Genomic DNA, 26,762 nt, shown 5'->3' with positions numbered 1-26,762 from the left:
ACACTGAAACACCGACACACCGACACACAGAAACACAGAAAACACAGAAACACAGAACCACACAAACACAGAAGCACAGAAACACAGAAAACACAAAAACACAAAAACACAGAAAACACAGAAACACAGAAACACAAAAACACAAAAACACAAAAACACTGAAACACCGACACACAGAAACACCGAAAACACTGAAAACACAAAAAACAGGCTTATGCACAATAATGGATTTTGAATAAACACATCAGTATTTTAAAGAGTCAATTAGTATCAGCCTTCCATCGACTTTTTAAAATACTGATGTGTTTATTCAAAAACCATACTAGCACACTAGCCTGTTTTTTGTGTTTTCAGTGTCTTCGGTATTTTTGTGTGTCGGTGTTTCAGTGTTTTTGTGTTTTTGTGTTTTTGTGTTTCTGTGTTTCTGTGTTTTCTGTGTTTTTGTGTTTTTGTGTTTCTGTGTTTTCTGTGTTTCTGTGTTTCTGTGCTTCTGTGTTTCTGTGGTTCTGTGTTTCTGTGTTTTCTGTGTTTCTGTGTGTCAGTGTTTCAGTGTTTTTGTGTTTCTGTGTTTCTGTGTTTTCTTTGTTTTTGTGTTTCTGGGTTTTCTGTGTTTTCTGTGTTTTTGTGTTTTTGTGTTTCTGTGTTTCTGTGTTTTCTGTGTTTTTGTGTTTCTCTGTTTTCTGTGTTTCTGTGTTTTTGTGTTTCTGTGTTTCTGTGTTTCTTTGTTTTTCTGTGTTTTTGTGTTTCTGTGTTTTTGTGTTTCTGTGTTTCTGTGGTTCTGTGTCTCGGTGTGTCGGTGTTTCAGTGTTTTTGTGTTTTTGTATTTTTGTGTTTTTGTGTTTCTGTGTTTCTGTGTATTCTGTGTTTCTGTGTTTTTGTGTTTCTGTGTTTCTGTGGTTCTGTGTCTCTGTGTTTCGTTGTTTCTGTGTGTCGGTGTTTCAGTGTTTCTGTGTTTTTTCAGTGTTTCAGTGGTTTCAGTGTTTTCTGTGTTTCTGTGTTTCTGTGTTTTTGTGTTTCTGTGTTTCTGTGTTTTCTGTGTTTTTGTGTTTCTGTGTTTTCTGTGTTTTCTGTGTTTTTGTGTTTCTGTGTTTCTGTGTTTTCTGTGTTTTTGTGTTTCGCTGTTTTCTGTGTTTCTGTGTTTTTGTGTTTCTGTGTTTCTCTGTTTCTTTGTTTTTCTGTGTTTTTGTGTTTCTGTGTTTTTGTGTTTCTGTGTTTCTGTGGTTCTGTGTCTCTGTGTTTTTGTGTTTCTGTGTGTCGGTGTTTCAGTGTTTCTGTGTTTTTTCAGTGTTTCAGTGCTTTCAGTGTTTTCTGTGTTTCTGTGTTTTTGTGTTTCTGTGTTTCTGTGTTTTCTGTGTTTTTGTGTTTCTGTGTTTTCTGTGTTTTCTGTGTTTTTGTGTTTTTGTGTTTCTGTGTTTCTGTGTTTTCTGTGTTTTTGTGTTTCTCTGTTTTCTGTGTTTCTGTGTTTTTGTGTTTCTGTGTTTCTGTGTTTCTTTGTTTTTCTGTGTTTTTGTGTTTCTGTGTTTTTGTGTTTCTGTGTTTCTGTGGTTCTGTGTTTTTGTGTTTCTGTGTTTCTGTGGTTCTGTGTCTCTGTGTTTCTGTGTTTCTGTGTTTCTGTGTGTCGGTGTTTCAGTGTTTCTGTGTTTTTTCAGTGTTTCAGTGGTTTCAGTGTTTTCTGTGTTTCTGTGTTTCTGTGTTTTTGTGTTTCTGTGTTTCTGTGTTTTCTGTGTTTTTGTGTTTCTGTGTTTTCTGTGTTTTCTTTGTTTTTGTGTTTTTGTGTTTCTGTGTTTCTGTGTTTCTGTGTTTCTGTGTTTCTGTGTTTTCTGTGTTTTTGTGTTTATCTGTTTTCTGTGTTTCTATGTTTTTGTGTTTCTGTGTTTCTGTGTTTCTTTGTTTTTCTGTGTTTTTGTGTTTCTGTGTTTTTGTGTTTCTGTGTTTTTGTGTTTCTGTGTTTCTGTGGTTCTATGTGTCGGTGTTTCAGTGTTTTTGTGTTTTTGTGTTTTTGTGTTTTTGTGTTTCTGTGTTTCTGTGTTTTCTGTGTTTCTGTGTTTTTGTGTTCTGTGTTTCTGTGGTTCTGTGTCTCTGTGTTTCGGTGTTTCTGTGTGTCGGTGTTTCAGTGTTTCTGCGTTTTTTCAGTGTTTCAGTGGTTTCAGTGTTTTCTGTGTTTCTGTTTTTCTGTGTTTCCATGTTTCTGTGGGGATATAATATGCACGTTTCAATACACATGTAGCATACATCTTCACTGTTACCCTCCCCTTGTTATAATGAAGACAAAAGTGCATGTGAAGGACTGTAATACACATGTCTCAGACACACTCCCCTTGCTATAATGAAGACAACAGTTTTTAAATGTAAAAAACTTTTTTTTAAATGTTATTTAAAAAAAAATGTCCTATTTACATTTACATTTTTTCACACACAAAATCAATAGTTATACTGATTGTAACATCCCCAGGACCGTCTCCAGCTTAGAATTCCCCAGATTACTGGAAATATTATGATGGAGTTTTTTCACTTCAGTCAAAAATATTCATGTTTATGCTGTTTTTGACACAAATATGCATTACATCTACAAACAGAGCATACAATGAGAGCACATGATACACTTTTGATGTTTGTTTCATTTCTTCGATAATGTTACAGAATGTTTCGGAAAATGAAGATTCCAGGAACACTTTAAATGTTTCGTTTACAATCGTTTCCCAATGACCAGGAATAGTACTGCCAGAACGAACGATATCCAAAATGTCTACTAGTTTACAAACTTCAGCCATTCTGTTTACACGGGGATCACTATTCACTCTGTTTTCAATCGTCCTCATCACCACACTTATTAAAAGGGTATTGACTACGTTCTGATCAATATATACCAAGCGTTTTGCATAGTAGTTCCCCATTTTTATGTTACTTTAAAGAAAAAATTAATGTATCAAAAAAGAAAAAATCCCTGGCTTCAACCAACCGCAGGTTATTAGTCTTCTCCTTCTCCATCCAACTCGGCATGGATCTTTTCAAGTCTCTCCTTGAGGCGTCTACAATTTTTGAGATTGTGCAGAAAAGCCTCCGAGGCGCCTTGGATCCTCCAATCATCCGTGAAAATTTCTTTATCAATAAGAATCTGGTCGATCTCAGTAATGAAGTCGGTGAGCCAGAGTCTTTTCATTAACGCGTTGTAATTGTTTCTGAAGAAAAAATCGGGCATGTCATTCAGACAATCGTGTTGCCTCTGGCCGGAGTGACTGAGTCGGCATCCGTTGCATATTTCTTCTCTGTACCGATGTATCACCCCCTCCACAATATCAACCAACACTGATTTCACTGTGTCCATAAACAGAGACTTCTTGGCCCAAGGAGCAAAATAAGCAGCAGTAGTATTGCAAGATTCGGGTGTACAGAATGGTGGTGATGATGGTAGTCCAGGAGTTTGTTCCTGGCTGCAACTCGCGGGGGGAGACTTGGTTTTTCTCAGATCCATAGCTAGTTTTCAAACTGTCGTCTTAGTGGGGTCCTTAGTTTTAGATGCTTTGCTGAGTGGAGGGAGAGACTTATTGCGTTGAGTGGGGGGACTCATCTGTAGAATTGAGAGTTTTTTCACCAGTATAATGTCCCTCGCTGTTTGAGTCTTTTTTTTTTTTAAAGTTATTTTTCATCTATCATTTTCAACCAAGCAGCAAGAGGTCAAATTTAAGAATAAGTAATAGTTTGTCACGATTTTACGGGGAATAGTCAGAGCGCAATGTCACATCTTAAAGACAGCTTGAACTGGATAAATGGTTAGTCTTCAAACATACCGTACGTTCTGCATGTTAGTATATCTGGCCAATTGGTTTAGACCCTACTGCCGAAGACGCATGCTCTCAATAGGGAAGTCACGCTTTGGGAAGAGGTGTTTCATTTCACAGATCCACCTTGATTCTTGTTGTGCTGGCTGAAGAAAGAGGGACGGGGGAGGAAAATTCAGAGGATGAAGAAGCAGAAAAATAACTTGTTTTGTAAAACGGGCAGCACGTCAGTTTCAAGGAAAAGATGACACCGTGTTTATGCATGACATGCAAAATATCTTGAAGCCCTACAAACACAAACAAAAAAAAGGTACAAGTATATTGTGTTAAAAATATGGCAAAAAGTCGTAATATTGTATAATGTATTGTTTCATCGAAACAGTGTTAAAATCACAAACTTGCCTTTTAGAGTCGCAGTCTTTTACAACAATTCTGTTTTGTTAAGAGCTACCAAAACATAGTAAACATCGCAATTATTCCCAAAACAAACTGGGAATGGGGACATCGATAACATATTTTAATGTTTAATTTTCTTCGGGGCTATCGTAGTGCACATTGATGAACACTTTAAAACAAAAATAACGCCTACAAGTGTAAATGAGCCGGATTTTAGCTTTGAGCTAATTTCCATCTATAGTCCCGTCACATACAGCATATAAGAACATGACATTTATATATATATATATATATATATTTATATATATATATATATATATATATATATATATATATATATATACAGCAAAAATAAATACATGATATGCAGAAAGAGCATGAGCAGCATACAAGCATTTACCACATGGCAGTACAATGTAGCAGCTATGATATATAAAGTGCAAGATAAGATAAAAGCGCTACATAAAGTGCAAGAGGAGATACCCCTGTGTTAAAGTGCATTTATTTAGCGGTGATTACACGTCTATTTGTTGCTCAACTGTTCTTTAAGTTGACCTTTAAAACTATTGAGAGTGGGACAATCCCGTATCTCAGTTGGGGGGCTATTCCACAATGAGCTGCCTTTAATGGAGAGGACATTTTGTCCAAAGGTGGTCCGTCTGTGGTGGACTTCACAGTCTCCTCTGGTTTCTGACCTAGTGCTGCGTCCAGTGTGTTTTCTGTGGATGAATTCTCCCCAGGGGAGGGGGGGGGCAGCCCATGTAAATATTATTTAAAAAACACATACTTTTAAAAGACTTAAAATTGTCAAAAACTCATGAAATTGTGATTTTCAAGGATGATACAGTGGTGGTATGACTGTGGCTTTCTGTCAAACACCTGGATAGCTCTCTTGAACAGCTGTTCTATGGGTTTCAGGTGTGTGGCACAAACAGACGACCAGTTTGTAAAACCATATTCAATGTGGGATAGAATCATACAGTGGAGGTATGACTTTGCAGCATTGACAGTTAAGAAAAGTTCTAATTTGTTTAAAATGTTGCAAGTTGAATTGAATGGTATTGGATACTTTCTGTTTCTTAAAAAGTCAAGTGCGAGTCCAATATGACACTCCCTGTTCAAGATACTTCAACTGGGAGACTAGTTCTATTTCTGCTCCATTTAAAAATACATTGGATCCTTCGATTTTGATTGATCGTTTACTGAACATCGTCGTTTGCATCAACATGCATACTGTTTTTGTTGTACTCATACTGTCAATACGTAGATTGTGTTATATAGCTTTAGATAGAATGTTTTTTCTTTCTCTTTGCATAATTTGCATCGACAATCCTTTGCCAGTAGGTGTTTCCACAGTCCTTGCGGTTTTCCAATTGTTCAACTAATCGGGAGCTACTGTAAGCTATTTGTATTTGCATTTTAGCACATTACTTCCTGCAATGATTCAGAAAGTATTGTGTTTGGGCTTTTTATTGTGAAAGGGAGAACACTACTCAGAGCCAGACATAATTTCATAGAGAAAGCGAGTCTTATAGGGAGCCAATTTAAATGCTAATGTCGTCTTTATTCTTTTTTCTTTTTTTCCCCGTTCTCCATAAAGAGCTGCAGAAATATACCATTTACCTTTTTTCACAATGGGACGGGTGGCGCAGTGGTCTGTGCGTTTGATCATCAGATCAAGGGGGTGTTGGGGAACTCCAGTTCGAAACCCGCTCCCGCCCCACTGCGTCAGGCCCTTGTGTCCTTGGGCAAGACACTTCACCCGAAATCGCTCCTGTGGGTATTGTCCACAGTACATGTATAATATCAATGTATACTTGTAAAAGCGCCTCAATGACTTTGAGGTGTGAAGATGGGCGGTGTGGTGCAGTGCATTGATCAAGGGGGTGAAACCCGCCACCGCTGCGTCTGTAAAGCCGTTGTGTCCTTGGACAAGACACTTGACCTGAACTTGCTCCTGTGGGTATTGTCCACAGTAGATGACCATTACATGTATGTATGATCTGTATATGTAATGTATATTTGTAAAGCGCTTTGAGTTATTGATAAAGCGCTATAATATATATAAGGATTATTATTATTATTCTACATCCATTACAAAATTGAGCAATCAACTACTTCATTATGATAAGTTGTCTACAGCCACTTTAAATGCAATCAAATGCATATTTCTAAGTGCTTACAACTTAAAAAATCTTAAACTACAAATGACTGTATATTGAATATATTTCTGTGCCCAGTGTTGAACAGGACCCAAACCTTTGAGAGATGAAAATGGACAAATCTGCTTTAATCAACTGCCAAGTAGTCAAGTCTGCATTTGTGTCTGTTCATTTGTAAAACGTGTAATTCGGTTTCTTTTTAATGGCCTAGGTGGATTTTGGCTTTTTTCTCTTGCCAAAATACTTTTAGACACACTTTGAGGTATGCAAAACCTTAAAACTAGAACACTGATGGCTGGCTTACGCTGCAAACTTCATCACCTTTTAACAAGAGAGTAAGTATATAAAACGTTATTTTGTATATTTTACACATCAGCAGAAACAGAGAGAGATGGCAGGAAGGGGGGAGACAGTCCCCCCCCCCCCCCCCCCACCACCTTTACAGACACTGGCCATAGTAAGAGGAAAGTGTGACAGGAGGAAGGCAAAATGTGCTTTCTCTGTTCTGATCAGACCGAATCCGCATACTCTGTCTGAAATACCTGGAGAGTTACTTTTGTTAGAGCTTTCAGAGCTTTCTGAACTTATTTCTTAGCAGCACTGGGCATTTTTTTGTTGTATTGTATACAGTTGAAAGTGCACAGATAAACAGTCAAGCATGGGCGGTAACAATGTGTCTCCTCCGAATACACATCACCCCCCTCCTATCGACGGATCTCACACCTACTTGGGATATCACACCTACTTGTGATCTCACACCTCGATCTAAGGGGAGGCGGGACTTAGCTCATTAGCATAAGTAGGGAGAGGTGTGTCCTGTCACAGCACCTGTCACTTTTTATGCATACTAATGTGATGGAAGCGGGATGAATATAACTACTACTATGAAATAAGAAATGAATAAAACTAAAATGTAATTATCATATCATATATTATAATGTATTGTATTATTAAGTAATATCATACATTAACCCCATTATAGCAGATGCCACATTGAATGGATGAACACATTTATGCATCAATAATTACAACAGAGTATTTCTAAATACAAGTTGTAAAAATACAAGTTGTAAAAATACTTATATGTATTTATATACTTATATGTATTTATATTATATGTACCTCCTCCACTGCTCCTCTGTCCCAAGGCTTCCCCCAGGGTTCGGTGCTTGACCCCCTCCTCTTCATCCTTTACATGCTCCCCCTTGGCAAAATAATTTGTCGCCACAACCTTCAATTTCACGGCTACGCCGATGACATCCAACTTTATATCTCAACAAAAACCATCACCCCCACAAAACACTCCACTCTCACCAACTGTCTCTCAGAAATAAAAGCATGGATGCAAACAAACTATCTCCAACTGAACAGTGCCAAATCAGACATCATCATCATCGGTCCCCCATCCCGTATCAAAGACATCCAGAATTTCAACTTCACCATTGACAGCCACACTCTATCTCCCCCCCCCTCACATCCGCAACCTCGGAGTAATTTTCGACAGTCAGCTCGAATTCAACCACCACATAAATCACATCACCAGGACCACCTTTTCCCACCTCAAAAACATTGCCCATCTTCGCCCATCATTCTCCTCCTCTGCTGCTGAAACCCTGATTCATGCATTCATCACTTCACGACTCGACTACTGCAATAGCATCCTCTATGGCATACCATCCACCCTCCTCAATAAACTCCAACATATCCAGAACTCTGCTGCCCGCCTCCTCACCCACACCCGCTCCCGAGACCACATCACTCCCATCCTCCAGAACCTCCACTGGCTCCCCGTCCGTCAAAGAATCCACTTCAAAGTCCTCCTCATTACTTACAAAGCCCTCAACAACCAGGCGCCCCCCTACCTCACAGACCTGCTGCACCACCACACCCCTTCCCGCTGCCTCCGCTCATCAGAAGCCAACCTCCTATCCATCCCCACCTGCACCAATCACTGGACCTGGGGGGAAAGAGCCTTCTCCGTCGCTGCCTCCTCCCATAACCCATCAGAGACTGCACCGACCTCACCACCTTCAAAAAACTCACAAAAACTCACCTCTTCAATCTGGCTTTTCATGTGTGATTGTTTTTGTATTATTTGACTTTAAATTTAACTATATATTTATTTGTTGTTCCTTTCTTCTCTTTTCTTTTTTCTTCACTATTATCTGTAAAGCGTCTTTGAGCACCTGTCAAAGCGCTAACAAATTAAATATATTATTATTATTATTATTATTATTATTATTTAATATTAATAACATAATGATTAATTTCAGATGATAATACTTTTCAGGGTTAGGTCCGGTCTGACAGCGCTTAGCTCTCTGCTGCAGAGAACATCACTGCTCTAAAGAAAAGCCAAAAATCCTACATCCAAACAGAATAAATATAATTACTTATTATTAATACGTTAAGTCTTGTTCATTGTTTTTCACTTTTATTAAATGTTTGATATTTGATAAATGTAATTTTTCATCGACTAAAAGTTGACTAAAACGTTTTGAGTTTTCGTCGACTGAAACTAGACTAACACGTTTTTAGTTTTCGTCGACTAAAACTAGACCAAAACTACGAAGGATAGGAATGACTAAAATGTGACTAAAACTAATAACCATTTTCGTCTAAAGACTAAGACTAAATCAAAAATAGCTGCCAAAATTAATACTGAAATATGCGAACACAAACCTACAGACTGGGGGTTGGGGGTCACAGGAGGGGTGGGGGGGAGAGCTGTGGAATGTGACCATCCCCCTTGGAAGACTTCCTCCAAACATTCCGATGGCCAATTAGTTTTAAACAAAGAGTTTCCATCATACAGCATAGGCAACATGGGGGGTGCGGGCTGGTAAACGGTATGGTCAATGTTTGTAAACACAATCCCCAGGATGTGTCCTAATCAAACCAAAAGAGAAAATGCAGATATCATTCTCTCTCTCGACTCGCTGGTATCTCGAGCTGAGCACTCATTGGTGGTTTGTACCCCGTGCTGCTGATGAAACTCTCCATTGGCTCGGCAAAAGTTTGTTGTTGTTTTGTGTCAGTTTTATGTCGCCACTTCCATTCACATTTTTCATCATTGTTCCACAATGTTTATCATGAAATTAATATCTATATATTTTATACTATACTTGCACTGCTTACCGTTTTCATACTTTATATATCTTAGAATATTCATACACACTGTTTATACTGCTCATAGGCTGCTGTGTATATCTAGTGTATTCATACCCCTCACTGTTTATTCATCATTCAATTCATTCTATATGTTATTCTGTAGATTGTGTACATTAATTTCCCTTTACTGCTTGTTGCACTCCTGGTTAGAAGCTAAACTGCATTTCGTTGTCTCAGTACCTGTAATATATGCAATAACAATACAGTTGAATCTAATCTTGAGCAGGAACAAATGTATTTACTTAGTACATATCTGACATTAACGATTAAACACATTTGTGCATTCTTTATGAATGCAAACCGAGTCAAGCCGACTCCGGAGGTGGCGGTATGCACCTTAAAGTTGTTCACCTGATTGTTAAACTTGGAGGTGCCTGAAGTGAACATTTCCAGAAGAATGTCTAGCTTGAATGGCCTTTGTATGTATACAGTAGGCTACAGTATAGCCCAACCATTAAGACCTTTTTTCCCGTCAAGAGTTTGAATTGGAGAAGGGTAATGGTTATCGATGGTGCTTTTAAAGCCTATTGTATAATAACTGTGTGATTTATATTGCTTTTCAAATGCATATGGCCGCCCATTTATTCTGCTCTTCCCGTCAAGAATATGAATATAACCTAGTTAGATCACTTAAACACATCCTGGGGATTTCAGAATGGTACTGGATTTTGATGTATTGTATCGGCTTCATATCGCAATAGCCTATATTCCCGAACAGCTCTCAACACTCATATGAAACAGAACTGTTCTTGCAATGTGTGTTGGAAAGATTTATTCAATTACAATGCATATTTTATTGTGTAAACACACAGCTGATCACCTGAGAGCTGCCGTTTCAAAAACAACTGTTTAAAAAAAAACAACGGTCTGATTTTAACAACTCAATGTGTGATTGTTTTAGCAGTAATATTAGACACACTAATAATACAGTAAACTATTAACACTGTACATATTATTGTTTGCCCGTGAGTAGTAATAATGATCCCGCTTCCATCACATTAGTATGCATAAAAAAGTGACAGGTCACACCTCCCCCAATTATGCAAATGAGCTAAGTCCCGCCTCCCTTTTGATCGAGGTGTGATATCCCAAGTAGGTGTGAGATCCGTCGATAGGAGGGGGGTGATGTGTATGCACAGGTGTGAAAAGCCCCCACTGTTGCGCCTTATGGTGTATAATAAAACAAATAATAATAATAAAAAACTAATTAAAATAAAATACCATTTCAATCACATTAGTATGCATAAAAACTGACAGGTGGGCCCGCCCCCAAGTGTGTGTGTGTGTGTGTGTGTGTGTGTGTGTGTGTGTGTGTGTGTGTGTGTGTGCGTGCGTGCGTGCGTGCGTGCGTGCGTGCGTGCGTGCGTGCGTGCGTGCGTGTGTGTGTGTGACGGTCTCCCCTAACCCTTGCTGTGGACCGGGGCTACATCAAATCTTATTTTAGCCCCTAAAGAAAAGCCCACCATAAACATAATAATTAAAAATGGTATTGATGTATGTTACCACTTTCCTGCTTCATCAGACAGCGGGGTGACTGTGTGAGCCTGGCCCTGCCCCCTCCTCCCCCCTTCCTGCCATCTTATCACTAGAGAGAGGGGAGATGTAATTTAAAAACACTTACCTTACACTTGTATTTGTTCTCTCTAAAACACAGTGTCTGTAAAGGTGGGTGAGACTGTCTCCTCCCTTCCTGCCATCTCTCTCTGTTTCTGCTGATGTGTAAAATATACAAAATAACGTTTTATATACTTACTCTCTTGTTAAAAGGTGATGAAGTTTGCAGCGTAAGCCAGCCATCATTGTTCTAGTTTTAAGATTTTGTATATCTCAAAGTGTGTCTAAAAGTATCTTGGCAAGAGAAAAAAAAGATTCGCCTAGGCCATTAAAAAGAAACCGAATTGCTGCTAAGAAATAAGTTCAGAAAGCTCTGACTCTAGTGGAACACTGTTAGAGTCAAAAGTAACTCTCAATGTATTCAGACAGAGTATGCAGATTGGGGCAGATCAGAACAAAGAAAGCACCTTTTGCCTTCCTAGTCAAAAGTGTTGATTAAGTTAGTCTGCACACACTCCCTTACTGTCACCCTTACCTCTTCCTATAGCTGTCAGGCCTTTTGATGTGTGTGTGTGTGTGTGTGTGTGTGTGTGTGTGTGTGTGTGTGCGTGCGTGCGTGCGTGCGTGCGTGCGTGCGTGCGTGCGTGCGTGCGTGTGTGTGTGTGTGTGTGTGAGCCTGGCCCTGCCCCCTCCTCCCCTCTTCCTGCCATCTTATCACTAGACAGAGGGGAGATGTAATTTAAAAACATTACCTTACACTCGTATTTGTTCTCACTAAAACACAGTGTCTGTAAAGGTGGGTGAGACTGTCTCCCCCCTTCCTGCCATCTCTCTCTGTTTCTGCTGATGTGTAAAATATACAAAATAACGTTTTATATACTTACTCTCTTGTTAAAAAGTGATGAAGTTCGCAGCGTAAGCCAGCCATCAGTGTTCTAGTTTTAAGGTTTTGCATACCTCAAAGTGTGTCTAAAAGTGTCTTGGCAAGAGAAAAAAGCCAAAATTCGCCTAGGCCATTAAAAAGAAACCGAATTCCACGTTTTACACAAATGCAGACTTGACTACTTGGCAGTTGATTAAAGCAGATTTGTCCTTTTTCATCTCTCAAAGGTTTGGGTCCTGTTCAACACTGGGTACAGAAATATATTCAATATACAGTCATTTGTACGTAAAGATTTTTTAAGTTGTAAGCACTTAGAAATATACATTTGATTGCATTTAAAGTGGCTGTAGACAACTTATCATATTGAAGTAGTTGATTGCACAAATTTGTAATGGATGTAGAATAAAGACGACATTAGCATTTAAATTGGCTCCCTATAAGACTCGCTTTCTCTATGAAATTATGTATTATGTATATTATGAGTAGTGGTCTCCCTTTCACAATAAAAGCCCAAACACAATTCTTTCTGAATCACTGCAGGAAGTAATGTGCTAAAATGCAAATACAAATAGCTTACAGTAGCTCCCAATTAGTTGAACATTTGGAAAACCGCAAGGACTGTGGAAACACCTACTGGCAAAGGATTGTGGATGCAAATTATGCAAAGAGGAAGAAAAAACATTCTATCTAAAGCTATATAACACAATCTGCATTTTGACAGTATGAGTACAACAAAACAGTATGCATGTTGATGCAAACGACGATGTTCAGTAAACGATCAATCAAAATCGAAGGATCCAATGTATTTTTAAATGGAGCAGAAATAGATCTAGTCTCCCAGTTCAAGTATCTTGAACAGGGAGTGTCATATTGGAACTCGCACTTGACTTTTTAAGAAACATATCCAGAAATTATCCAATACCATTAAATTCAACTTGCAACATTTTAAACAAATTAGACCTTTTCTTAACTGTCAATGCTGCAAAGTCATACCTCCACTGTATGATTCTATCCCACATTGAATACTGTTTTACAAACTGGTCGTTTGCTTGTGCCACACACCTGAAACCCATAGAACAGCTGTTCAAGAGAGCTATCCAGGTGTTTGACAGAAAGCCACAGTCATACCACCACTGTGCCATCCTTGAAAATCACAATTTCTTGAGTTTTTGACAATTTTAATTCTTTTAAAAGTATGTGTTTTTTTTTTATAATGTTTACATGGGCTGGCCCCCCTCCCCTTGGGGGAATTCATCCACAGAAAACACACTGGACGCAGCACTAGGTCAGAAACCAGAGGAGACTGTGAAGTCCACCACAGACGGACCACCTTTGGACAAAATGTCCTCTCCATTAAAGGCAGCTCATTGTGGAATAGCCCCCCAACTGAGATACGGGATTGTCCCACTCTCAATAGTTTTAAAGGTCAACTTAAAGAATGGTTGAGCAACAAACAGACGTGTAATCACCGCTAAATAAATGCACTTTAACACAGGGGTATCTCCTCTTGCACTTTTATGTAGCGCTTTTTATCTTATCTTGCACTTTATATATCTTAGCTGCTACCTTGTAATGCCATGTGGTAAATGCTTGTATGCTGCTCATGCTCTTTCTGCATATCATGTATTTATTTTTGCTGTATATATATAAATGTCATGTTCTTATATGCTGTATGTGACGGGACTACAGATGGAAATTAGCTCAAAGCTAAAATCCGGCTCATTTACACTTGTAAGCATTATTTTGGTTTTAAAGTGTTCATCAATGTGCACTACGGTGGCCCTGAAGAAAATTAAACATTAAAATATGTTATCGATGTCCCCATTCCCATTTTGCGTTGGGAATAATTGCAATGTTTACTATGTTTTGGTAGCTCTTAACAAAACATAATTTTTGTAAAAGACTGCGACTCTAAAAGGCAAGTTTGTGATTTTAACACTGTTTCAATGAAACAATACATTATACAATATTACGACTTTTTGCCATATTTTTAACACAGTATACGTGTACCTTTTTTTTTGTTGTGGTTTTAGGGCTTCAAGATATTTTGCATGTCATGCGTAAACACGGTGTTATCTTTTCTTGAAATTAACGTGCTGTCCGATTTACAAACAAGTTCAAGCTGTCTTTAAGATGTGACATCGTGCTCTGACTATTCCCTGTAAAATCGTGACAAACTATTACTTATTCTTAAATTTGACCTCTTGCTGCTTGGTTGAAAATGATAGATGAAAAATAACTGTTTAAAAAGAGTCAAACAGAGAGGGACATTATACTGGTGAAAAAAAACTCTCAATTATACAGATGACTCCCCCCACTCAACGCAATAAGTCCCACCCCACTCAGCAAATCATCTAAAACGAAGGACCCCACTAAGACGACCGTTGAAAACTAGCCATGGATCTGAGAAAAACCAAGTCTGATGTAACCTACCCTTATTATCACCAGGATAACGGATATGGGCTTAATGAATGGATGTTACAAAGTAGGGGAGAGGATGTTCCTGAAGAAGAGCTCTCCTCTATATCATATCCATGTAAGGTCTTTAGGACAAAAGAGGACTTTGATAACATGACATATGAAGAATATATTTTCTTTAAAAGATGGTATTATAGATAACCTCTATAGAAACAATATATCTCATACCACTCGCCAAGATCGCAAACGACATTTAGCAGATAAGAAAAGCAAAAGTAAAGAAAACCGAAGAAAAAGAAAAAGCAAAATAAAAAGGAGAAGAAAAATGAAAAGCAAACGCAGAATGCGAATGAAAAGAAAAGGGACCATAGGACGGAAAACGAAAAAGACAATAAGAAGGAAGGTGAAAAGTAAAAGGAAGAAAGTGAAGAAATGTCAACTAACTATAGAGGATGGTGTTGTAGACCCATTACCGGATCATAATAATCTTATAGATCATCTACCGCTAACCGACTGCTGCGAATGTGTTGAACAAATACCAAAAGCAATGGCAGAGCTTCGCTTCAATATAATGAGAGAAAAAGCACGACACTACGGAATTGCCCAAATTGCCGACAGTGCCAGAGCATGTATTAAAAGACTGTTGGAGGATCTCTATTCTAGTATCGGTTGCCATTACATCGAAGGATATGCCAAAACGTGTGACGACACAGACAAAGCTTTTGAAGACAATTATATGGTACCTGTCCTTACAGCTAAACAAATCCTATGCCAGGTATTCAACAGACCACAAGAAGCACAAGAAGCCCCAGAAAGGATTACATTCAGAGCTAATAATGGTGAAACCGAAGAAGAAGCAAAGCAGATTATAATCGTTGCGGGTGAAAGGATAGAGAATTTGCAAGTGATGTTAATGCATTTATCTGATATAAAAAATGCATTCGTTTACTTCCAAGAGACCCCTAAACATCTACTTGGGCAATGTGAATTGAACGATAAACCGATCACTGTAAATGAAAGGCGGAGAGAAGCAGCAGTGCAAATCGTTAAGTCTATTACCTTGTATGCAGTACGACATTAACTTGGTAAAATGTAATATGTTTTTCTGAAAATGGGGTGAATGTTGTGTTTTCAATTAAACAACCACAACAAATGAAAATGTGTTTTATTTTTGCTTTCATGTATAGTAATAGTATTGTAAACGAAACATTTAAAGTCGTCCTGGAATCTTCATTTTCCGAAACATTCTGTAACATTACCGAAGAAATGAAACAAACACCAAAAGTGTATCATGTGCTCTCATTGTATGCTCTGTTTGTAGACGTAATGCATCTTTATGTCGAAAACAGCATACAGGACTGTCTCAGAAAATTAGAATATTGTGATAAAGTTCTTTATTTTCTGTAATGCAATTAAAAAAACAAAAATGTCATACATTCTGGATTCATTACAAATCAACTGAAATATTGCAAGCCTTTTATTATTTTAATATTGCTGATTATGGCATACAGCTTAAGAAAACTCAAAAATCCTATCTCAAAAAATTAGAATAGTTCCTCAGACCAAGTAAAAAAAAAAGATTTATAACAGCAAAACACAATCAAACATTTGAAAATGTCCATTAATGCACTCAGTACTTGGTTGGGAATCCTTTTGCACGGATTACTGCATCAATGCGGCGTGGCATGGAGGCAATCAGCCTGTGGCATTGCTGAGGTGTTATGGATGCCCAGGATGCTTCAATAGCGGCCTTTAGCTCATTAGCATTGTTGGGTCTGGTGTCTTTCAGCTTCTTCTTCACAATACCCCACATATTCTCTATGGGGTTCAGGTCAGGGGAATTTGCAGGCCAATCGAGGACAGTAATGCCATGGTCAGTACACCAGTTACTGGTGGTTTTGGCACTGTGGGCAGGTGCCAGATCATGCTGGAAAATGAATTCCTCATCTCCATAGAGCAGACGGAAGCATGTAGTGCTCTAAAATCTCTTGGTACACAGCTGCATAACTCTGGGCTTGATGAAACACAGTGGACCAACACCAGCAGCTGACATGGCTCCCCAAACCATCGCTGACTGTGGGAACTTCACACTGGATTTCAAGCAACTTGGATTTTGCTCCTCTCCAGCCTTTCTCCAGACTCTGGCGCCTTGACTTCCAAATGAAATACAAAACTTGCTTTCGTCTGAAAAGAGGACTTTGGACCACTGTGCAACTGTCCAGTGCTTCTTTTCCTTAGCCCAAGTCAGACGCCTCTTCCGTTGTCTTGAGTTCAGAAGTGGCTTGACCATGGGAATACGGCTATTGTAGCCCATTTCCCGGACACGTCTGTGAACAGTGACTTTTGATACCTGGACTCCAGCTTCAGTCCACTGTCTTTGAAGCTCCCCCAAATTCTGGAAGCGACTCTTCTTCACATTGCTGTTAAGGCTGCGGTCATCTCTCTTGGTTGTGCAGCGTTTCCTGCCACATTTCCCCCTTCCAACAGACTTTTTGTGGATGTGCTTTGAAACTGCACTCTGTGAACAGCTTGCTCTTTGAGAAATTTCTTTTTGTGTCTTACCCTCCTGATGGAGGGTGTCAATGACGGTCCTCTGGACAGCAGTCAGATCAGCAGTCTTCCCCATACTTGTGATTTAGTTTACTGAACCAAGCTGAGTGTTTTTCAAGGCTCAGGAAACCCTTGCAGGTGTTTCGAGTTAATTAGACGATTCAAGTGATTCGTTGAACACCCTACTAGTATACTTTTTCATGATATTCTAATATTTAGAGATAGGATATTTGAGTTTTCTTAAGCTGTATGCCATAATCAGCAATATTAAAATAATAAAAGGCTTGCAATATTTCAGTTGATTTGTAATGAATCCAGAATGTATGACATTTTTGTTTTTTTTAATTGCATTACAGAAAATAAAGAACTTTATCACAATATTCTAATTTTCTGAGACAGTCCTGTACACATGAATATTTTGACTGAAGTGAAAAAAACTCCATCATGATATTTCCAGTAATATGGGGAATTCTAAGCTGGAGACGGTCCTGGGGATGTTACAATCAGTATAACTATTGATTTTGTGTGTGAAAAAATAAAAATGTAAATAGGAAATAAAAAAAAGGTTTTTACATTTTAAAAACTGTTGTCTCCATTATAGCAAGGGGAGCGTGTCTTATACATGTGTATTACAGTCCTTCACATGGACTGTTGTCTTCATTATAACAAGGGGAGGGTAACAGGGAAGATGTATGATACAAATGTATTATACCCCCACAGAAACACAGAAACACAGAAACACAAAAACACTGAAAAACACTGAAACACCGAGACACAAAACCACAGAAACACAGAAACACAGAAACACAAAAACACAGAAACACAGAAAACACAGAAACACAAAAACACAGAAAAACACTGAAACACTGAAACAACACAGAAACACTGAATAACACAGAAACACTGAAAAACACAGAAACACCGAAACACCGAGACACAGAACCACAGAAACACAGAAACACAGTTACACAGAAACACAGAAACACAAAACACAAAAACACTGAAACACAGAAACACAAAAACAGAGAAAAACACTGAAACACTGAAACAACATAGAAACACTGAAAAACACAGAAACACTGAAACACCGACACACAGAAACACAGAAACACCGAGACACAGAACCACAGAAACACAGAAACACAGAAACACAAAAACACAGAAACACAGAAACACAGAAACACAGAAACACAGAAAGACAAAAACACAGAAAAACACTGAAACACTGAAACAACATAGAAACACTGAAAAACACAGAAACACTGAAACACCGACACACAGAAACACCGAAACACAGAGACACAAAACCACAGTAACACAGAAACACAAAACCACAGAAACACAGAAACACAGAAAACACAGAAACACAGAAACACAAAAACACAGAAAAACACTGAAACACTGAAACAACACAGAAACACTGAAAAACACAGAAACACTGAAAAACACAGAAACACAGAAACACAGAGACACAGAACCACAGAAACACAGAAACACAGAAAACACAGAAACACAGAAACACAAAAACACAGAAAAACACTGAAGCACTGAAACAACATAGAAACACTGAAAAACACAGAAACACTGAAACACTGACACACAGAGACACAAAACCACAGTAACACAGAAACACAAAACCACAGAAACACAGAAACACAGAAAACACAGAAACACAGAAACACAAAAACACAGAAAAACACTGAAACACTGAAACAACACAGAAACACTGAAAAACACAGAAACACTGAAAAACACAGAAACACAGAGACACAGAACCACAGAAACACAGAAACACAGAAAACACAGAAACACAGAAACACAAAAACACAGAAAAACACTGAAACACTGAAACAACATAGAAACACTGAAAAACACAGAAACACAGAAACACCGACACACAGAGACACAAAACCACAGTAACATAGAAACACAGAAACACAGAAACACAGAAACACAGAAAAAACAGAAACACAGAAACACAAAAACACAGAAAAACACTGAAACACTGAAACAACACAGAAACACTGAAAAACACAGAAACACTGAAAAACACAGAAACACAGAAACACAGAGACACAGAACCACAGAAACACAGAAACACAAAAACACAGAAAACACAGAAACACAGAAACACAAAAACACAAAAACATTGAAACACAGAAACACAAAAACACAAAAACACTGAAACACCGACACACAGAAACACCGAAAACACTGAAAACACAACAAAAACAGGCTTTTGTGCTAGTATGGTTTTTGAATAAACACACCAGTATTTTAAAAAGTCGATGTTTCTGTGTTTGTATGTTTCTGTGTTTTCTGTGTTTCTGTGTTTTTGTGTTTCTGTGTTTCTGTGTTTCTGTGTTTCTGTGTTTTTGTGTTTTTGTGTGTCTGTGTTTTCTGTGTTTCAGTGTTTCGGTGTTTTTGTGTTTTTGTGTTTCTGTGTTTTGTGTTTCTTTGTTTTTGTGTTTCTGTATTTCAGTGTTTCAGTGTTTTTGTGTTTTTGTGTTTTTGTGTTTCTGTGTTTCTGTGTTTCTGTGGTTCTGTGTCTCTGTGTTTCGGTTTTTCTGTATGTCGGTGTTTCAGTGTTTCTGTGTTTTTGTGTTTTCTGTTTTTCTGTGTTTTTGTGTTTCTGTGTTTCCGTGTTTCTGTGGTTCTGTGTCTCTGTGTTTCGGTGTTTCTGTGGGTCGGTGTTTCAGTCTTTCTGTGTTTTTTCAGTGTTTCAGTGGTTTCAGTGTTTTTGTGTTTCTTTGTTTCTGTGTTTTCTGTGTTTTTGTGTTTCTGTGTTTCAGTGTTTCTTTGGTTCTGTGTCTCTGTGTTTCGGTTTTTCTGTGTGTCGGTGTTTCAGTGTTTCTGTGTTTTTGTGTTTTCTGTTTTTCTGTGTGTTTGTGTTTCTGTGTTTCTGTGGTTCTGTGTCTCTGTGTTTCGGTGTTTCTGTGGGTCGGTGTTTCAGTGTTTCTGTGTTTTTTCAGTGTTTCAGTGGTTTCAGTGTTTTCTGTGTTTCTGTGTCTCTGTGTTTCTGTGTTTTTGTGTTTCTGTGTTTCAGTGTTTCAGTGTTTTTTTTGTATTTCTGTGTTTCTGTGTTTTCTGTGTTTCTGTGTTTTTGTGTTTTTGTGTTTTTGTGTTTCTGTGTTTCCATGTTTCTGTGGTTCTGTGTCTCTGTGTTTCTGTGTGTCGGTGTTTCAGTGTTTCTGTGTTTTTTCAGTGTTTCAGTGGTTTCAGTGTTTTCTGTGTTTCTGTGTTTCTGTGTTTCCGTGTTTCTGTGTTTCTGTGGGGGTATAATACGCACGTTTCAACACACATGTATCATACATCTTCCCTGTTACCCTCCCCTTGTTATAATGAAGACAACAGTGCATGTGAAGGACTGTAATACACATGTATCAGACACGCTCCCCTTGCCATAATGAAGACTACAGTTTTTAAAATGTAAAAAACACTATTTCTTTTTTTTTTTTTTTTTTTTCCTATTTACATTTAAATTTGTTCACACACAAAATCAATAGTTATACTGATTGTAACATCCCCAGGACCGTCTCCAGCTTAGAATTCCCCAGATTACTGGAAATATCATGATGGAGTTTTTTCACTTCAGTCAAAATATTCATGTGTATGCTGTTTTTGACACAAAGATGCATTACATCTACAAACAGAGCATACAATGAGAGCACATGATACACTTTTGATGTTTGTTTCATTTCTTCGGTAATGTTACAGAATGTTTCGGAAAATGAAGATTCCAGGAACACTTTAAATGTTTCGTTTACAATCGTTTCCCAATGACCAGGAATAGTACTGCCAGAACGAACAATATCCAAAATGTCTTCTAGTTTACAAACTTCAGCCATTCTGTTTACACGGGGATCACTATTCACTCTGTTTTCAATCATCCTCATCACCACACTTATTAAAAGGGTATTGACTACATTCTGATCAATATATACCGAGCGTTTTGCATATTAGTTCCCCATTTTTGTTTTACTTTAAAGAAAAAATTAATGTATCAAAAAAGAAAAAATCCCTGGCTTCAACCAACCGCAGGTTATTAGTCTTCTCCTTCTCCATCCAACTCGGCATGGATCTTTTCAAGTCTCTCCTTGAGGCGTCTCCAATTTTTTAGATTGTGCAGAAAGCCTCCGAAGCGCCTTGGATCCTCCAATCATCCGGGAAAATGTCTTTATCAATAAGAGTCTGGTCGATCTCAGTAATGAAGTCGGTGAGCCAGAGTCTTTTCATTAACGTGTTGTAATTGTTTCTGAAGAAAAAATCGGGCATGTCATTCAGACGATCGTGTTGCCTCTGGCCGGGGTGACTGACTCGGCATCCGTTGCATATTTCTTCTCTGTACCGATGTTTCACCCCATCCACAATATCAACCAACACTGATTTCACTGTGTCCATAAACAGAGACGTCTTGGCCCAAGGAGCAAAATACGCAGCAGTAGTACGGCAAGATTCGGGTGTCCAGAATGGTGGTGATGATGGTAGTCCAGGTGTTTGGTCCTGGCTGCAACTCGCGGGGGGAGACTTGGTTTTTCTCAGATCCATGGCTAGTTTTCAAACTGTCGTCTTAGTGGGGGTCCTTCGTTTTAGATGCTTTGCTGTGTGGGGTGGGACATATTGCGTTGAGTGGGGGGAGTCATCTGTAGAATTGAGAGTTTTTTTCACCAGTATAATGTCCCTCTCTGGTCTGTGGTGGACTTCACAGTCTCCTCTGGTTTCTGACCTAGTGCTGCGTCCAGTGTGTTTTCTGTGGATGAATTCCCCCAAGGGGAGGGGGGCCAGCCCATATAAATATTATTTAAAAAAAACACATACTTTTAAAAGACTTAAAATGGTCAAAAACTCAAGAAATTGTGATTGTCAAGGATGGTACAGGGGTGGTATGACTGTGGCTTTCTGTCAAACACCTGGATAGCTCTCTTGAACAGCTGTTTTATGGGTTTCAGGTGTGTGGCACAAGCAAACGACCAGTTTGTAAAACAGTATTCAATGTGGGATAGAATCATACAGTGGAGGTATGACTTTGCAGCATTGACAGTTAAGAAAAGGTCTAATTTGTTTAAAATGTTGCAAGTTGAATTTAATGGTATTGGATACTTTCTGGATATGTTTCTTAAAAAGTCAAGTGTGAGACCAATATGACACTCCCTGTTCAAGATACTTGAACTGGGAGACTAGTTCTATTTCTGCTCCATTTAAAAATACATTGGATCCTTCGATTTTGATTGATCGTTTACTGAACATCGTCGTTTGCATCAACATGCATACTGTTTTTGTTGTACTCATACTTTCAATACGTAGATTGTGTTATATAGCTTTAGATAGAATGTTTTTTCTTCCTCTTTGCATAATTTGCATCCACAATCCTTTGCCAGTAGGTGTTTCCACAGTCCTTGCGGTTTTCCAATTGTTCAACTAATTGGGAGCTACTGTAAGCTATTTGTATTTGCATTTTAGCACATTTCTTCCTGCAGTGATTCAGAAAGAATTGTGTTTGGGCTTTTATTGTGAAAGGGAGAACACTACTCAGAACCAGACATAATTTCATAGAGAAAGCGAGTCTTATAGGGAGCCAATTTAAATGCGAATGTTGTCTTTATTCTACATCCATAACAAATTTGTGCAATCAACTACTTCATTATCATAAGTCGTCTACAGCCACTTTAAATGCAATCAAATGTATATTTCTAAGTGCTTACAACTTAAAAAATCTTTACGTACAAATAACTGTATATTGAATATATTTTTGTACCCAGTGTTGAACAGGACCCAAACCTTTGAGAGATGAAAAAGGACAAATCTGCTTTAATCAACTGCCAAGTAGTCAAGTCTGCATTTGTGTCTGTTCATTTGTAAAACGTGGAATTCGGTTTCTTTTTAATGGCCTAGGCGGATTTTGGCTTTTTTCTCTTGCCAAGATACTTTTAGACACACTTTGAGGTATGCAAAACCTTAAAACTAGAACACTGATGGCTGGCTTACGCTACAAACGTCATCACCTTTTAACAAGAGAGTAAGTATATAAAACGTTATTTTGTATATTTTACACATCAGCAGAAACAGAGAGAGATGGCAGGAAGACAGTCTCCCCCACCTTTACAGACACTGTGTTTTAGAGAGAACAAATAGAAGTGTAAGGTAGGTGTTTTTAAATTACATCCCCCCTCTGTCTAGTGATAAGATGGCAGGAAGGGGGGAGGAGGGGGCAGGGCCAGGCTCACACAGTCACCCCGCTGTCTGTTGAAGAAGGAAAGTGGTAACATACATAAATACTATTTTTAATTATTATGTTTATGGTGGGCTTTTCTTTAGGGGCTAAAATAAGATTTGATGTAGCCCGGTCCACAGCAGGGGTTAGGACACACACACACACACACACACACACACACACACACACACACAAACACACACACACACACACACACACACACACACACACACACACACACACACACACACACACACACACACACACACACACACACACACACACACACACACACACACACACACACACACACACACACACACACACACACTTGGGGGCGGACCCACCTGTCAGTGTGTATGCATACTAATGTGATTGAAACAGCATTTTTTATTATTTATTTATTTTATTTTTATTTATTATTTTGTATTATTTTTTATTATACACCATAATGCGCAACAGTGGGAGTTTTTCACACTTGTGAATACACATCACCCCCCTCCTATCGACGGATCTCACACCTACTTGGGATATCACACCTACTTGAGATCTCACACCTCGATCAAAGGGGAGGCGGGACTTGGTGGTGGACTCATTCAAATCTAGTTTTCGATATTCTGCCGTGGTTCCATCCAATTTTAAAGTGCTGTTTGACGCTCGGCGTAACCCACGGCGCACTGCCACTCAAACATCCAATCACAGAACTTGAGGACTAATCACAGGGTTTTTCAAGCAAAGCGGAGAGAATACTTACTTCCAGGTTTAAAATTCTCTAAAGCAACTACTATGAGCTGATCTGACCCTCGGTCCTGACGGACTCCAAAAGTCCGACATTATAAAATCAATCATATTAATAAACACGAGGATAATTGTGTCTTATTGTTGAGTAAATAACAGTGAGTGGTTTAGAAAATAATACAAACTTAGAAGGAAAAAACGATGAAACAATACAGATTTCAGTTTTCTGAGCCCCTATTCTGACGGCAACAAAAGTCAGACATTATTCAATTAAAATAAAGAAGTAAACACAATAAGTGTGGCTTGATATTGAGTTAGAAAAAGGTTGATAAACGCTGTGAGAATGGATCTGCTGAGAGCATTTATTATCCCAACTCGTCTAATACCAACGTTCAGGGAGCTCTATGCAAGTCAATGGGACTCCCTGATAGTTGAAACTTGACGCTAAAGGGCCCTCCTCGCGTTGGAAAGTGACAGCAGGGACCCTGACATAACTTCAACATAGGCCGAGTTGGGAGTGAGAATGTGTTGCTGTGACGAACACATTTCCTGAATTGGGATGAATAAAGTTCCTCTTATCTTGTCTCATCTTTAACTGCCCTTTAAGTGAAATTGTGATGACTGAGTATCTGACTGAAGTTGCTTATTCCTCATTATTCACTGAAAGTATGTCATTAACCTTTAAAATGTTATATACATACATTATTTATACATATAACTTATGTTTGCTTTAGATGGTGGACCTTGGCCTGTTGCTTCATCCTGGAGCCTACTTCAGGGACCTGTGGAACATTTTGGACTTCATAGTGGTCAGTGGGGCGCTGGTGGCTTTTGCATTTTCGTAAGTTCAATATCTCGTACCTTTTTGCTCTAAAGTTAAATGTGTACATTTTTTAAATAGTTAATGTTGATATCTGCTAGACCAGACTTACTATATATTACTAAACTTCATTTAGAAATGAAAAACATGCTCTAAGAGGGCTCTGTAACTTCCACTTAGTGGATCCAGTTCTCAGTGAACCCAAACTTTATTTGGGCCTCTTCCCAGGTTGTATGACTCAGCATTATGCAAATGTTAATGTAGTGATGTGTACACACAAGGATCAAAGTGTAGAGCTGTGTCGGTAATTCCTATACCTGAAACTGTTATTTCAACCATTATATTAACATTATTGTTAAATATCTTTATTCTATAATTTTACAATATCATGTCATGCCATTTTAAATGTGTATAAAACAGACGAGAATCTTTGTTCAAGGATGTTTGTATGCTTGGACATTATTGTAGGGATTAAAATACTATTATACATACTGTAAGCTTTCTATCTTAGTATACATCTAATAAACACAAAAAAATAATCATACAAACAAATACAATCGATCCTCTCCCTGTTTCTGCACACTGTCGTTTTGAAGGAGCTTCATGGGGTAATGCCTCCTCTACCTCTCTCATCGTGCCTGTATTTGTCATTATATGTGTGTATGTATGTGAGAGAAACATACATACACACAATCACATTGCCAAAACAAGTAATTTCCTCCCATATTCCGTCTTACTCTTGGACATTTTTCATGGAAAATTCTTAAACATATTTTTAGTGATATTGATTTTATTGAGGTAACTTATTTAGTAAACCAATCTTTCTAATCTTCCTCAAGTTATATTTGACAAAATGCTTTATGTAGTCAAAATATAATTTCAGAATATGTTCCTGTTAATAGGAACTAGGAATTGAGACTTGTTCTTCTGGGATTTCCAGCATTCCCTGAATTGAACCATGCCATGTTTTTTCAGAACACAACACACACAGCTGCATTTAATGCTGGTCCAGGATTCTGTCAGTAGAAAGTCCTCCCACTAACGCTGGGTTTCTTTCAATGTTATGAGTGCTAAAGTGTGATTGTAGATGGAGCCAAAGAGCAAAGTCAGCTTTAGCTTCCAGATGCATCACTATCAGCTGTGAAGTTGTATTCTTGCCCAAACAGAGTGTAAGACATTCAGTATATGAAGTGAAATTGCTGGGTGTTTTTGCAGTGTTGTGTGTGAGACACACTCCCATCCTGTCACCATGAGATCTCACTGTTGTGACCCTCTGTGGTCCTCTGCTAAAGAGGGGCATCATCACTGTCTCCCTCCGATGGAGGTGTATTCATCAGCACTTGCCTTGCCACAGCTCTGCACAGAATGTAATGATACCATCAATCTCAGCTTCTCCACCATGAGCTCACACAAGCAGCTGCATGAGTATCCTCAGGGAACGTCTCTGTGATCCAAGCATGCACATTACATCAACAGAAGTACATGTATGAGGACCATACTGTCACATCATTTCCATTTACATGCAATACTGGGCAATTTATATCAATAAACATTCATTAGCATATGCAGACAATAGCTAAACAAATTATTGGCCAATTTCCTGTTTTCTTTAAGTCATATTGAGGATGCTGAATCTTTTTTTTTTGTGTCCCCTAAAACTTTTTAATGAACTTAGAAATCTTCTTTAAAGGTCAAGAGTGAGCATATCCAACAGTAATTTGGGGAATTTTACAGATAAAACATTTGAAAAGTACTAGGTGAGTTTAACAGGGACGACAACAGTAACTAACTAAAAGGGGGGAGGGGGAAATTCAACCAATCATAAAACAAACTTGTTATGATAAGTGCATTCTTAATTGATGAAATTGACCTGCCGTTATCTTTCAGATTGTGATATTATGCAGGATGAAATATAATTTCGTGTTCACAGGCCTATAGTGTTTTAAACTACTCAGACAAATGTATTGAATGGTTCTTATTTTAGTTGTATTAATAATTATGTATTAACACTATTTTTGGGATTCATATTGAACACTGGATCTCCGTAGCTATTATGTTTTAATACATTAAGTCACACATC

At 38.3% G+C, this 26,762-nt stretch overlaps 1 protein-coding gene across 1 annotated transcript in view; it reads left to right on the top strand.

Annotated features, from left to right (window-relative positions):
- Positions 1-26,762, top strand: part of LOC307044614 (voltage-dependent N-type calcium channel subunit alpha-1B-like) — a 576,385-nt gene that overhangs the window by 398,626 nt on the left and 150,997 nt on the right. Inside the window, exon 27 of the mRNA XM_079689925.1 lies at positions 24,597-24,703. Coding sequence (XP_079546051.1) covers positions 24,597-24,703 — 107 coding nt within the window. The remainder of the gene's footprint in view (positions 1-24,596; positions 24,704-26,762) is intronic.

Source organism: Notothenia rossii (genome assembly GCF_949606895.1).
Source record: "Notothenia rossii genome assembly, chromosome: 6".
NCBI lineage: Eukaryota > Metazoa > Chordata > Actinopteri > Perciformes > Nototheniidae > Notothenia > Notothenia rossii.
The sequence above is the reverse complement of the archived record's forward strand: the minus strand, read 5'-3'. Positions and strand labels throughout refer to the sequence as shown.